Consider the following 14954-nt stretch of genomic DNA (forward strand, 5'->3'; position numbering starts at 1 on the left):
ACCAAAGACTTACAAAAAGTGGTGCTTACAGCTGCCTCGCTTGGCGCTCAGCACTAAAAGGTTAGTGTTAGGACTGGTCGGCCTGGTTTCAGGATAATGTGACTGGGTGGGACATCATGAGACATGTCTGCGGCAGTGCTAGACATCACTATAAGCTGACACACTGCAGACATCGTAGCGATATGACTGAAACATTGTTAAAGGTACGTTAAAAATCCAAATCACACACACACACACACACACACACACACACACACTTCTTAAGCAACCAATCGACAGCTTTCCCATTCCACTACCTCTTCCCATCCTACTACCCCAGGGTGTGAATCACACTTGTATTTGGTACTCTCCCAAATCCGGTGATTTAAAGATTCGACCAAGATTTTGCAATTTGAAGCTTGCCAAGAAAGCTACAAGACTTAAATTTTTTACTGTGCAAAAAAAAGATTCATAAAACCGATTTGTATATTTGTTGCTGTTTTCTTTCTTCATTTCTTGATGTTGTTTCTTGCTTTTTTTTAATTGTTTGTTTGTTTGTTTGTTGTCTGTTTTATTGACCGGTGATATTGATATTGCACATCGGTCCTGACCCTGATAGCAAATTTACAGCTAAAACAGAGCACAATTATGGTGTATCTCAATTGCTAAAAATAGCCCCCAAACAACAAACAAACAAAAATCAAAGCAAAAATAAAATAAAATAAGAATCAGTTGCAAATTCAGATTTTAATTTCTTTTCATTTTCTTCAGATAGGGCTATTAAATTTCGTTGTTTTTTGCACACTACACCATTTCTTTACATTAAAAATCACGCACATACACAAAACAAAATATATGTTAGCCAGTTTCCAGATCGTTTAGAATGGAAGGAAATCTTTCTTAATGTGTTCATATGAGTTTTGATTATCCCGCCGTCTCTTTTTGGGATATAGAAGTAGCAATGGTGGTGTGTGTGGTGGCAGTAGTAGTAGTAACAGCAGCAGTAAGAAGCAGCAGTTTTGCGTTTAGAAAATGCGAATTTCTATATACGAACGTTGACGATTAATGAAATATTTAGAACCACATTACGTTTTTTATACGGATTTTAAGCCTTGTCACTTTATCATTTTATATAGCTTTTACGTAATTTTAACATTTTTATTTTTTTTATTTTTTTGTTTTTGAAGTTCTGTTTGTATACATTTATTTGGAAGGGTTCATTTTCCTAAACTTTATTTGCAGTTCTTTTATATTTATATTTTTAAACCCTAACCTTTAATTTGGTGCCATATAGTCAGTATTGTGATGACGTGCACTTAAACGCAAATACATACTCCTCTGGAATGTGTTGTAAACTATGCCCCTGCCTGTATATGGAAAAAATATTCATGGGACTCGTAATAATTTTCAATTGTCCAGAGATCTCAAACAACACATTATGGGTGATTATGGTCGTGGGACACAATTTTCATCCACATCCTGAAAGAAGTATGACACTGATATTTATACATTACACTGATATTAATATTGTTACAAGCCAAGGGTCCTTACTTGACCAAGCGGTTGTCAAACCCTGGCGCGATTCCCGCTAGAAGTCATAAGTTTACCCCAACTTTCCAAAGACAGCCATACAAATTCATTTGTAAATTAGAACGCCTGACGTGTACATTCTATACCTAAAGTTTACTCTAATTAATGCAAGACCACAGATAAAACAACCTGCCAAATATCTATCAACCGCACATATGCATGGTTTATCTCCATCAGGTTTCCTTACGGCCAGCCGTTCACGCCTTAGAAAATATACGAGTATCCCCTAACACTGGGAACTATTTTAAATCCGCCACCTTAGGCCAGTCAATGTATGCTTTCCAGGAACATTTCGCCAATATAACTGCACCACATTTGCACCATGGCGACATAAACGGTATCTGACGAGTCCCTTCTTGTTTATTCCTTTGTGTAATTTACCGGTTTCATACCGGAAATACTCCCCTTGCAGTCACACCACCAATGTACACCACTAGATTTTAATATGGACCATCTTACGTCAAGGACATTCATTCGGTTTTGGCCGGAATTCACTACTAATGAACCATGGCATCATGGACACTCACTAACACTTCCTCCATGAAGTTTGCTCTAGTAATTGGCTAATTATTTCGGGCTAGGGATATTTCCATTGCGCCGAATTCAAATAATCACACAAGTAATCACACAAATCTAAGAATTCCTTAAAACGGGGCGCTATAACCAAATGTGCATACTCCAGATTTATTACAATATATTACACTGATATTAATACATTACATTCATAGTAATATATTACACTGATATTAATACATTACATTCATAGTAATATATTACACTGATATTAATACATTACTTTGACGAAATGATGAAAAATAAAATATCAGAACAAAGAAACTGCGTTGTCCATAAATTAGTACACTCGTTTTGTACCGCTGTTATTCGGAGTTTAACTCTAGGAGTTGACATGTGCAAGTGTAAGTGGCCGCCAAGTCACTTTATGGGAAGGGGTGGGGTGCTGTCTTTGTTTTCATTCACTTGAAGAATAACGTCTAGGCCGACACCTTTCCAGTCCAAAGCACAAATCTTAATTTTTTAGAACTTACTATACAACTGACCAAAAATAATAAATAAACAAAGAAATAAGTAAATAAATAAATAAATAAATAAAAATAAATAAATAAATAATTGCGCTAACAGAGTCTAATGTCTTACTGAAGCCACCAATGAACACGATGCTTAGACAAACACTTGAAAACTTTATCACCGTAAATTTGGGACAAAGGGGATAAAATGTCAGTGGAAAGAAGAAAGGATCAAGAGGACCTTTCTTTGTCACGTTTGCGTGAAGATAAGAGTCCACTTAGTGTGTCTGGTTTGACGAGTCAAGTGATTTCATTGTAACTAGGTCAAAGGGTGCACATTATGTCTATATTGCAACACTAGAGGGATAACCGGATTTCATAACAAAACATGTAAGAAATTATACGAATACCATTTTTATTAGAACATGGAAAGGAAGTTTTAAGGACCCTATGCAAGAGAGAGACAGACAGACAGACAGAGAGAGAGAGAGAGGCGAATTAAATAATTTGAAAACGTTGGTTCATAAAACATACCATTTTAATTATATCAGTGAATTTAATTGTATTTATCTTCTTTTTTTAAGTAAAAAGCGCATGACTGATACAGATTTTTGCATGTCTGAACTAGTAGTGAGTACAATATTCCATGGCCAAGCAGTTGTGCAGAATTCCACTTCACAGACAATGATCCCCTCATCCCTTTACTCCCCACCCACCTACCCCAACTGTTGCTGTAACTAGTTTGACTTTCCTTCATTTTTATCACCAATTTCATCCCTAGCATATATCAATCGGACCCATATTTTTACAAAATATGAGGAAAAAGTCAACAAACTGACAAATCCGATATAAGCACATCTACTAATTAACGAATCAAAATATCTCCAGCCCAAAACGTTTCTTTTGAAAATTGTGTTTTCATTAGAGTGTATTTCTTTGTTCACAATGACAATTTCACAAAATGGCATGAAATATAATTAAGTTAAAACAATTTGTATTTGTACATGTCATATAATGAAATTGTTCAAGGTGTCAGACTATCATTTAACCAGGCTGCTTTAAACTGAGACAAGCTGATGACTCAAGCGTTAGTATATACACCAAATATGGGTCTGTTTTGTCTACTCCGTTTATAACACACGTTTCTCCAAAGAAAAATAATACGTTTTGCGCTATATGGGTAAATGAATTATCTTTCCAAATATACCCTGTGTTCTAAATGATTTATCAGAGATAACGTATAACATGAATTATGAATATAACAGACAGTTCTCCAAATAAAAAGAAGTACTATTTCTTGATTCTATGTGGATATATATATATATATATATATATATATATATATATATATATATATATATATATATATATATATATATATATATATATATACTAAGCTAATGACCTTTTCAAATACATTAATTATTCAGAATTTTTTATACAAGAGAATTTTGTTTGTCTTTGTATATTCGTAAATGTTACTAATCACCCATTTTGTTAACGATTTGTGTGGCTTTCCCATATTTGTGCATCCAAGCTTACATCTGTTGTTGAAATCAAAACTAATCTTTTTTTTCTCTTCAGGCAATGTTTAACGTATGATTTTTTTTAAAATCTCTTCTAAAAGTTTTTTTTTAGCAAGTTGTAAGCCACCTATCCAAATGCATCGCATACTCGCATGTAAGTGGGGGGGGGGGATCCAACCAGAAACTGCAAGGATCTAGACATCTACCGTCGCATAATGCTCTCGTAGATCTGGGCATATTCAATTTGATAGGAGTAATCAGTAGAACAGACAACATCTGCATGCGTATTATGCTAAAGCATATCAGAATATATATATTGCTTGCAATTGAATTCGACTTAAAAAGCGAGAACAGACGGTATCTACTGACTTTGAGACGACCTTTTATTATACATTGTCAGTGGCAATCCCGTTTGTAAAAAGAAACGGAAAAGACCATGCTTCTGTCTCATGATGATAGTTTGCGGCACATTGGATCGAAAGCAGCAAAATTATACCATGTAGTAAAGAAATATAATAACATTTCCTTAATGTTTATTTTCCAGTTTTCTTTTAAAATCAGTTCAACGCATATTACATGCACATTGCGATAAGCTTAATCAGCACATACTAACCTATGTCTTCAATATATTTAAATCAAAATCAACAAAACGATCAGAACAAAACACATGTATATGTTTTAATGTTGTAATTGTTCTCCTTTAGTAGTATGACAATAGCAGATTTGTACATATTTACTGGTCGGCCCGGTGTCAGGATAATGTGACTGTATGGGACATCATGCGACATGTCTGCGGCATGATGCCCCAGTGCTAGACATCACTATAAACTGTCACACAGCAGACATCGTAGCGATATGACTGAAAAATTGTTAAAGCTACATTAAAAATCCAAATAACACACACACACACACATGTACTGATTTAGACTTAAGCCTTCTACCCACTCCCAGCATGACTTTCTTCTCAGACGTGAAAGTTACCGACATGCACCTGTGCAAGAGGAAAGTCGTGGGGGGGGGGGTAGAGAACTTCGACCTAGATTAGTGACCAATAAAACTGCTAATATCATACAATACGGTACACGGACAACAAGGACCACAAAGTCTACTAATCACTGTCCACGTTCGCCGATGTAACAAGTACGTCATGGGCACGGCGTGAGTACATACACTGACAACTCTTATGACTTACCTCAACGTTCGCGTGGGCACTGTTATTGGAAATGTGAAACATGCACGATTTTTGAACGATCTTTGGATATGAGTGTAGCCCCAAATGCAAACGGACACAAGTACATGTTCGAATATATAAGTGATTATATGCACAAGTACATACGCAAAGTCATACTTGAATACATACGAGAAGACATACGTGAATACATAAGTGAAGATACACGCGAATACTTACGTAAAGAATGGCAATGTAATAATACATTATTAGCTCGCATGCACAATATTATATGAAATGTATTCCAGACCCAACCTATGCACATGAGTATAGTTTCTAGTTATCACTGCAGCTGTGATGGGTTCGAGTCTCGGATTCGGCTAATGTGGATATGTGAGAAAGCTTGCCAGTAGCTTCTCGTGGGTCGGTTGTTCTTTCCGGGGTTTTCTGGGTTCTTCCTCCACCATTAATACTGGCCGCCATGTATAGCCTATCGTGTGCTGAAAAATGGCGTTAAACCATACAACAACAACAAAGTTGCTGTGATGTGCTAGCAGACCGCTCCAATATCTGCATACTGCATACTTAATGTAGGCTCGGTGATGACTCCCAGAATAGCGGGCTGACTTCTCTATAAGGACGTATTAATGCTCAAAGGGAAAATAGACTATATATAGACGAAACTGTATATTGCTTGTTCTTATATAAGAGCCAGCCAAATTCATAATCGTCAATGTAAAAACTACTCAAATAATAATAATGATGGAACTGCTAGCAGTATTTAAGAGTCCAAAAATTATTATATCAAGACTATGTGTGTTTAACATTAAACGCAACCATGAATGACCATTGAAAAATAATTCGGTTTACTTTGACTCAATATATGGAGGGTGTACGCACATGTTTTTTTTTTCTTCACCAGAGTCTTAATTTAAAATATGAGTTTTTTCATTTACTTGTTATGATTTGTTTGGTGGTCTAGTCAGTTACCTCATCAAAATCCTTATTGAAGGTTAAACTCACACTAGTGAAAAAATATTTTCTTAATAATTGAGTTAAGGTCGAAGATTTCTTTGATGTACATGAAAAATGAAATTCTATAATATGTACTTTAATTTGAAGGAAAAAAAATCACCTTTGATCCTTTTGCACGCCAGGGGTTCACCTGGGGAGCAAATTGAAATTGCCGTAATTGACACCGAATGTACACGTCTGTTGATTATTAAAACGTCATGAGTAATAGCTTACAATAGACAGCTTGCTTATGATCGCAAAGAAATACTTATTTACAAAACGCAAGATGCTGAAAAATATATTATTTTAAAATATGTATACGGAGATTCTTGACACATTATTTGACTTAGGAATTACCACGGAACATCTACGACGCAGATTTGGTGAGGAAAACGACAAAAAGCATGAAAAGTCATTATTTGATATCGTGTTAAAAAAAACAACAATTTTTCAAGCCGTTGAGGCCTAGTGACGAAGACAGAGAATGCGTAACTGGTAATATTAACTTAGAATTTAGAAATATTATTAATATAATGATGTCATCCACACTCACTAACCAATGGGAGAGATTTTACCAACATCTTTCTAAGTCCAGAGAAGCAAATCCCAGTTAACTAAAATGTGGACAGAATCGGGATAAGGCAGTAGGTAGAGGCCTCCTTCATGCGAATGGTACTTGAAACGTACACAGAATTTCCATGTAATAAATTTACATTATTATGTAGTTGCGAAACGTTCATGTCCCCGTGGTCCCAAAACATCTGCAAGAACATCTAAATTATTACATTATATGTGAACAAAGAACTACTTCTTGTACAAAATCATGAACGTGAGAGCTTGGTGTGATACTCGCACTAATTCTTACTCTAGGTTTTACACCATTTACTATCTCTGCGATTGTAATAGCTAAATAATATAGAGAATGGCGTACTAAGCTGTCTCGTCAAAGCTCCAAATCAACGCCAAGAAAGTTATAAAAGTATGAATTCACGTTTTTATACAGGGATTAAAGGGATAGGTTTCATCGGTTCTTTCGTATACGTATGCTCATGTTTCCGTCTGTAGGAAAAGGTAGAATTCTTCATAGGTCTGATAAGAAGTCTCTACAATGAGATGAATTATGATATGATATTATATACACGGTATGATGATGCCATACGATAACAGATGATACGGTACCATATGTTATGATATGCTATGATATGGAGTGTGTAGTATGGTTGTACAAAAGAATATATTGTAAAGAAGACAGTTCCTAAAATATGTGTGAGATCCTGCGACGATATGGCGATATTTTTGCTAGATTACAAGAAGTAAGAGGGTGTAGGACAGGAAAACGGTTCATGTATCAGTGTAAGGTAGGGCCTTCATTAGGCTTTGAGAAATAAAGGGAACATGTGATAAATTTTCAAGAAACAATGAAACATCGATGATCTCCAACAGTGAACAAGGTGACATGATCGGATGTTCATGGAACATTTGGTGCAACATAAAGTTTTACTTTTTTAAGTAAAAGATAACATATTACAGAAGCTCCGCCTCCCCCATCCCCCATGGATTTTTGTTTGCCATTCAGACACTACCCCCACATACGTATATTTGTAATAGCTTCGCGAAATAATAAAGTTAACCGGTTGTATTATGAGATTTTAAGATACACTGGGCGATAAAGGTCATGTTCATAATACAACGAGTACGCGAGCAAGGATTTTATCAAGCTCTGATAATATCGGAACACAAGGCAGCGCTTCAAACTTGAATAAATTCAAAAGAGAGGACTAGATTATAGAGATATCTTATTACATTTGTGTCATAATAGCCCGGGTTTCGATTATTCATTACTTAAATGTACATGATTGTTTAAATACCCATCATGGGTATTTAAACTGAAATAAATATATTAATAACAGAAAATTTAAAATAAAAAAACTTATCCAATCTAATACGTACACATTTGCACTACTTGATGATTTATCTTTCGACGTCGTATTGAGTTCGATAATGCAGAATTGTAATGAAACAGTCTCTCATCATACTAAGACAGCATATCTGTTCACAAACCTGTATTGTTTCTTTCTATTTATCTACAGAAGAAAAAATAAGAAAAAAATAAATAATTGGAAACAATATTAAGGATATCGTCTCATAACAGACAATATTCATATATACCTTAATTTCACATGTATTGTAGATCTTCATATAAAAACTACATGTCGATAACAACGAACTGCCGATATGGGTATGTGAGAAAGTTTGCCAGTAGCTTCCTGTGGGTCGGTGGTTCTTACCGGGCTTTCCAGGGTTATACCTCCACCAGTTGCAATGGCCGCCATTCATAGCCTATATTGCGCTGAGAAATGGCGTTAAACAACAAAACAAGAACAGCAACGTGTAGACAAAATTTTGAGGTCCCCTGACTGTCCTTCGTATCCGGTTCAGTTTTATCATTTTTGCGTCGATTATACGCGAAGTTCTAGCAACCTATATTTGGTACTAGTACTCTAGTAGGTATAGTTGTAAGATGATATTTGGCCGTAAATGAGGTAGAAACTAAACCAAATGGATGATCTTTGCGTCTAGAATCTGGCGGGCCTAAAATTGAATTTGAGCCCCAAATGTAAAAGTTAGATGTTCTAATCAAGCCTTAGTCAACGCCTCATAAATAAATAAGACAGTAAATGCCTCACACATAAATATAATAGTTAAAGCCTCATAAATAACTAAGATAGTCAAGGCCTCATAAATAAATAACATAGTTAAGGCCTCATAAATAAATAAGACAGTAAATGCCTCACAAATAAATAAGATAGTTAAAGCCTCATAAATAACTAAGGTAGTCAATGCCTCATAAATAAATAAGATAGTCAAGGCCTCATAAATAAATAACATAGTTAAAGCCTCATAAATAAAAAAATAGTCAAGGCCTCATAAATAAATAAGAAAATCAAGGCCTCACAATTACATATGAGAGTGTAGCCCTCATAAATAAATAAGGTAGTCAAGACCTCATAAGTAAATAAGATTTTCAAGGCCTCATACGTAAATAATATAGTTAAGGCCTCACAAATAAATAAGAGATGCAAGTAAGATACATTTGATTATAATGTACACTCGCATGATACCAGATTGAAACTTTCGGCTGAAATGCACTAAATTCACTTTATCGAGTTAGCTTGGGCAAAGAGTCACTGAGAAATAGACAGTGAAAAAGACAGACATATTGAGACCGACGGGAAATGCGAAACAAGGAGACGGAAAATATGTATGGATTATAACCTTTTGCCAGTAAAGTCCAGCAAACCAGTCATCACCCACCTACCCGTCCAATGTCTGCATAATTTTAATAACGTTTTTAAGAAACTGGGAGGGAGAGATTATTTGACAACCTTATCAATAATATATGTGCTAGAAATATACATCTATTTATCTCAACCATTTTATGCAAGAAAATGTTTCTCACTTTACATTATCTTTGTATCCATTATCAGCATATGTTTGTTTATTTTTCAGATCTCTGACTTGTCTTTCGCCTCCACTGATGGAATCCGATATTCGAAATTTGTCGACTTTTTCATCTTTCAACGTTTGAACTTTACTGAATAAACTTTAGTATGTGGACTTGTACAAAGAAATTTCTCTAACATAAAACACCGATGTGTTGTTCATAAATAAAATAGAAATCCAGATGCTGGTTCAGGAATTCTTATGCTGATGTGATATTTGGAAAGAAAAAAAAAACAACATTTTATTAAGAGTCATCTAGGATGGCCACAGCAATTGACCGTTTGAAAGTGCAGGGAGGCCCAGCACCGAGAAATGGTGTCCTTAGCTCGACAACGGCTAGGGTAACATTCAAGGCTAATAAACCAACTCCTTCTAACATAACAGAACTTGAACAAAGTTACAAGTTCATTCTAAAGCAGGATAAAACATCAGATTTGATGTTGAAGGGAATTAACCATATATCTGTACAAGCCCGGAAATGTAGGCACCTATCGCGCGTCCAGGAGGCAAATTTGGGGATCTCTACAATGGACTCATCGCAAAATGTATCTGAAGATACTGATGTGGTCATCGAAAAGCCCCATTTTGTACTTTGTGGGCTTCCATTAGGGGCAAAAACAATTGATCCTCAACTATACCTACACGAGGCAAGAGTGGGTAGCTACAAAACGTCTGCTAGGGAATTGGACAGAGTTAAACGTGGAAACAAGTCTGGGAAAGCCTATAGTGAGCCGACTCCATCTGGCAGAGACAATGAGGTGAATGGAAGTGGAGCTTTTAGTCTTGCCCTTGATGACCTTGACAATATGCCTGTCTTATCTACACCACCCATGATTCCACCCCTTACACCAGCAAATTCGGCCATAACGAACAAAAGGCTTGGTCGTGAATCTGCAAAGTCATATCTTGACATTAAAGGATACAAAGGTCTCATCAATAGTGCACCAAATGCATGGGACGTATTTCCAAGTCAGGAGTTTGTCTTGTTCAGTCACCACAAGAAACAACCCTCTCTCGTCGGTTGCGCAAACAACCAAAATAACGAAACCAAGGACAACGTTGATACGAAGCCACCGAGGAGCGACGTCAATAGTAAGTCATCGGTTGAAAGCATCACGAAACAGATATCGGATCTACAAAAGAGACCGAAATATGCCAAACCCTTTGTTCGTAGAGGAGTGAAAGTAAATTTTAACAATCCATACAGAAATTTCAAGCATAAGGAACGCCAAGCGCTTGCAAACAAGGATAGATACGAGTTCACGTCTATTGAGGGCTACATGACTTTCAATCGACAGATTAAGCAAAAGTACGGTAGAGACACCATTGTTCCTCGGTCGATCATTCGGGTTCCAAACCCTTGCTCAGACACTTTTCTTCTACAGATGATGTATGAATTGAATAGACCTAAGTCAAGAAGGTCTCTTGGTGGATCCAGCACACCTAGACAATCTGACATTGCGGCACAAAAAGATCTAGAAGATCTTGTTCAGAGCACGACGTCGTCGTCTTTCAGTAAGGCAAATTCCAGTATTGACAAGTACCAGTCGCAATACAAGAGCGCAATAAGTGCCAAATGCAACGTGCAACAGTCGTAGAAAGGGATGCACGAAAAAACAACAAGGACATTTAAACATATATCCAATGGTATACATTTGAAAAACGTTAGCTTCGATGTGTTAATGATGATTGGGAAGGTAATTTAGAAAAGAAAAACTATGGTGGAAAAACACACATATTAGCAGCACAAACAGAATCTCGTGTTGCATGCCAAACATTGAGATTTTTGCACTTGAGGTTACATGGATCTGTTTAATAAGAAACAATACACAACATGATCTTCAATGATGGCATTTAAATAGCAATTTCCCATACGTTCTTCTATAGTAAATATTTTATAATGATTAAACATATTTTGAAATTCGAAGTTTGACAGAATAATAGTAAATTCGGTTTTACAAGGCGATTCGTTTATTTTAAGTAACAATATCTAAGCAATGTCTAATTATAGCCAGCAAAGACTTTAGTACGTAACCTTGCTACAAGACCTTTGTGTCTATCAGTACACCATTTTGGGTCATTCAGAACATTTATAGTTTTTCTTAGATCACGATAATATCTCGGATGTATATGTACTAACTACTTACCGTATATTTTAAAAATTCTTTTTTCTGGTTTAATGCATATTTGCAACTTCAAGGTCAAACCCATGGATCATACCTCAAATATATGTCGATAGCTGTATTTCAGACTACCTAGCTATATACTAAAGAAGGATTGATAGACAAGTTATGAACGCATCGTCTCTGGTAGTCCCATTATCAATCCAACTGTACAAATACCCGAAGATTTCCGAATATATTACGGTTCCTTCGTTCGGCATCATCGCTACAAAGTAAGTGCCTTTGCTCTTTGTCTATTTGCAATCCAAACGACGCCAACCAACTCAAAGGTAACGTCTGTGTGTTAAGAGTAACAAAATAGTCCCAAACACTTGGACCCCATTAATTGCTTATTTCATGATTTTACTTAGGTCAATATAATATATCTCTTAATTGTAATTTAAATTAAGCACAGTTCTTCATTACAAAAAGACCGTTAGCTTATTGCAGCACTTTCATTTATATTGTATTCTTGAAAAATTAATTACCCAAATCCTAAAATATTGCAGGGTTTACTTATTAAAACAAGATCTAGGTGATATCTCCTCAGCGTATAACGCCGCGGAGGTAAGGTATTCGCATATGTATCAAATTATCGATATCCCTACAATCATTCCTAAGATAGAACTTGGCCACTGCAGAACCATTCGCCTTATTCCGAATGCATTTTTAGTAATTCGAAACACTCTGGGGCTGCTTATATTTAGTATATTTAGGTGTAATAAAACGCCCGCGACCTAGTTCAAACCATTATATCCTAGTATCAGCCTGCCCTGATTGTAACTGTACAGAGATTTAGCAGATATCGGTCTGGGGACGAAAAGAGCTAAAAGTACAAGACAAGTTAGATTACGTCAGTCAGAAAAGTTTTGATTTCATCCCTTGAAAAAATGGCTTCATCGATATTATAACATAAAAAGACTTAAGACTTGTATACAACTAAATTGTTCTTACAGTGCTCTTCCACTTTCATATAAAGTTTACTTTTCTTTACCTTAGATGTGTGAATTGGCGTGCTTTGTTTTCATTATTATTTTTGTTTAATCTTAATCTTCACTCGAAACGCAGCCTAGTGTCTCAATATTTGTGGTGCCTCGCTTTCAGTTCCTTTCGTTTTCTTCCCAGGCCCTAGAAAAAGCTGAAACGGGTAGGGTAACCTAACTTAATCACATTCGTGATTTTATTATGCTCGCCAAAAAAAAACCCCACACAACAAAAACAACAAAACACGCGGTGCTCCCGGATTATCCTTCCCTGTGGAATATCGTTATGCATTCGGAAAACTCTCAAAAGCATTTGCAATAACAACCCCGGAAATATTAACGTTGCTGCCATTGCACACGCATGTACTCAGTTTATCAAATTAATTACTGCGAACACCAAACAAAAATCATAGCATTCATAGATTCTTTGCCAAAACTTTCACGTGTTTCTTTTTGATTCAAAAATTCATAAGAGAATTTTCCTTTATAGAATTTGTGCAAATAATTCCACGAAGGTTTACCAATGCCTTTGATGTGGTTCTATTTTGTCTATAGTAAGTTAGCTTGTGATTGAGATTTCAGCCATTTTCTGATGGCTTTCTGCTGTTTAAGCTGTAGTCCTCCATTAAAAGCTGCCAAATTCTTAAAAAAAATAGAAATGCAGAATAATAAGATCTACTTCCCTCCTTAAAGACTCTCTTACCTAAGCGATGACGAAGATGTTAACTAAAAAGTATCGTAAGTTATGGAAGTACTGGCATGGAAGACTACACAAAAGTATTTTCAAATTGACTGTAATTAATGCTTAAAGGCAGAAGAATACAACAAGGCACCCGCGAAAGTTCGAGGAAAATTATCTTTCCGTTCTTTCAGAGAGAGAGAGAGAATTCATTACTTATGTACCCTGCACAACAAATATCTCCAGTGGATTAAACGACACTAATTTTAATGTAGTCAGATATTTTGAAGTGTTTTTGCAACCAGTTCAGAGCTCTGTCCAAGTGTCCATTATAAATGTAATTTCCCAGATATGGATCACCATAAAACAATAAAAACTACAATAATTAAAACAATAAAGACGTCTAAATCTCTATTCTAATGCTTTATATCTTGTGATGCCAAAAAAAACGCTGTAATCATATTAAAGAAATATATTTTGTCATAAATAGGGGATATTTCTGTTTAACTGAGCATTTATGGTTTTTGTTCAAAACAATGTTGTGGGGTTTCTCTAACGTGTTACAATACATGTGCTTAATTTATGATGTAATCAGAATATTCTTACGGTTTAAATTGTTACATCAAAAAGTATGTAGCATATTTAGAAAAGCTATTAAAATATATAGACATCCACGGGACTATCAAGTGAAACAAAAACTGTAAACATACAAATTATCTTAAAATAATTTATTTCATAAATTAAGGCAAACAAGCAAACGCTCATAACGAGTACTTACCATCTTTACATTATAGTTCTACTGCCAGTAATATAAATAAATTGTGGCTAATAGTTTTAACAAATATTTCCAAAGCAATTAGTTATGAAATAAGTATTTTCCTTGGGAAACTTGGAGGAAATAAGTGTGTGTGTGTGTGTGTGTGTGTGTGTGTGTGATTTAGATTTTTAACGTAGCTTTAACAATTTGTCAGTCATATCGCTACGATGTCTGCAGTGTGGCAGTTTATAGTGATGCCTAGCTCTGCCGCCTACATGTAGCATCATGTCACAACATCCTGACACCAGGCCGACCAGTCATAACACTAACCTCTTAATGCTGCCCGCCAAACGAGACAGTTGCAAGAATCATATTTTTTTTAAAAGTATTTGGTATGACTCGACCGGGGTTGGAACCCGCGACTCCCGCATCCGAGGCGGACGCTCTAACCACTTAGACAACCGAAGCTGTCGATGGAAATAGGCATTATCTGTGCAGTTATCATAACATAAATCAAATTGTTATGTTAATCTGAGGTAACTCTTTGAGAACTGAAAGACAATTGTC

The 14954-nt window shown here is 35.7% G+C and overlaps 1 protein-coding gene across 2 annotated transcripts in view; it reads left to right on the forward strand.

Moving 5' to 3' along the window:
* Positions 1-12962, forward strand: part of LOC149786379 (uncharacterized) — a 31537-nt gene extending 18575 nt beyond the window's left edge. For both annotated transcript variants that reach the window (XM_089976797.1, XM_089976798.1), the window contains exon 2: positions 9813-12962. In XM_089976797.1, coding sequence (XP_089832923.1) covers positions 10067-11404 — 1338 coding nt within the window. In that variant the 5' untranslated portion in view covers positions 9813-10066 and the 3' untranslated portion in view covers positions 11405-12962. The remainder of the gene's footprint in view (positions 1-9812) is intronic.
* The last annotated feature ends 1992 nt before the right edge of the window (positions 12963-14954 follow it).

The sequence above is a fragment of the Sinohyriopsis cumingii genome, chromosome 12 (genome assembly GCF_028554795.1).
Source record: "Sinohyriopsis cumingii isolate HCF-2022 chromosome 12, ASM2855479v2, whole genome shotgun sequence".
Taxonomy (NCBI): Eukaryota; Metazoa; Mollusca; class Bivalvia; order Unionida; family Unionidae; genus Sinohyriopsis; species Sinohyriopsis cumingii.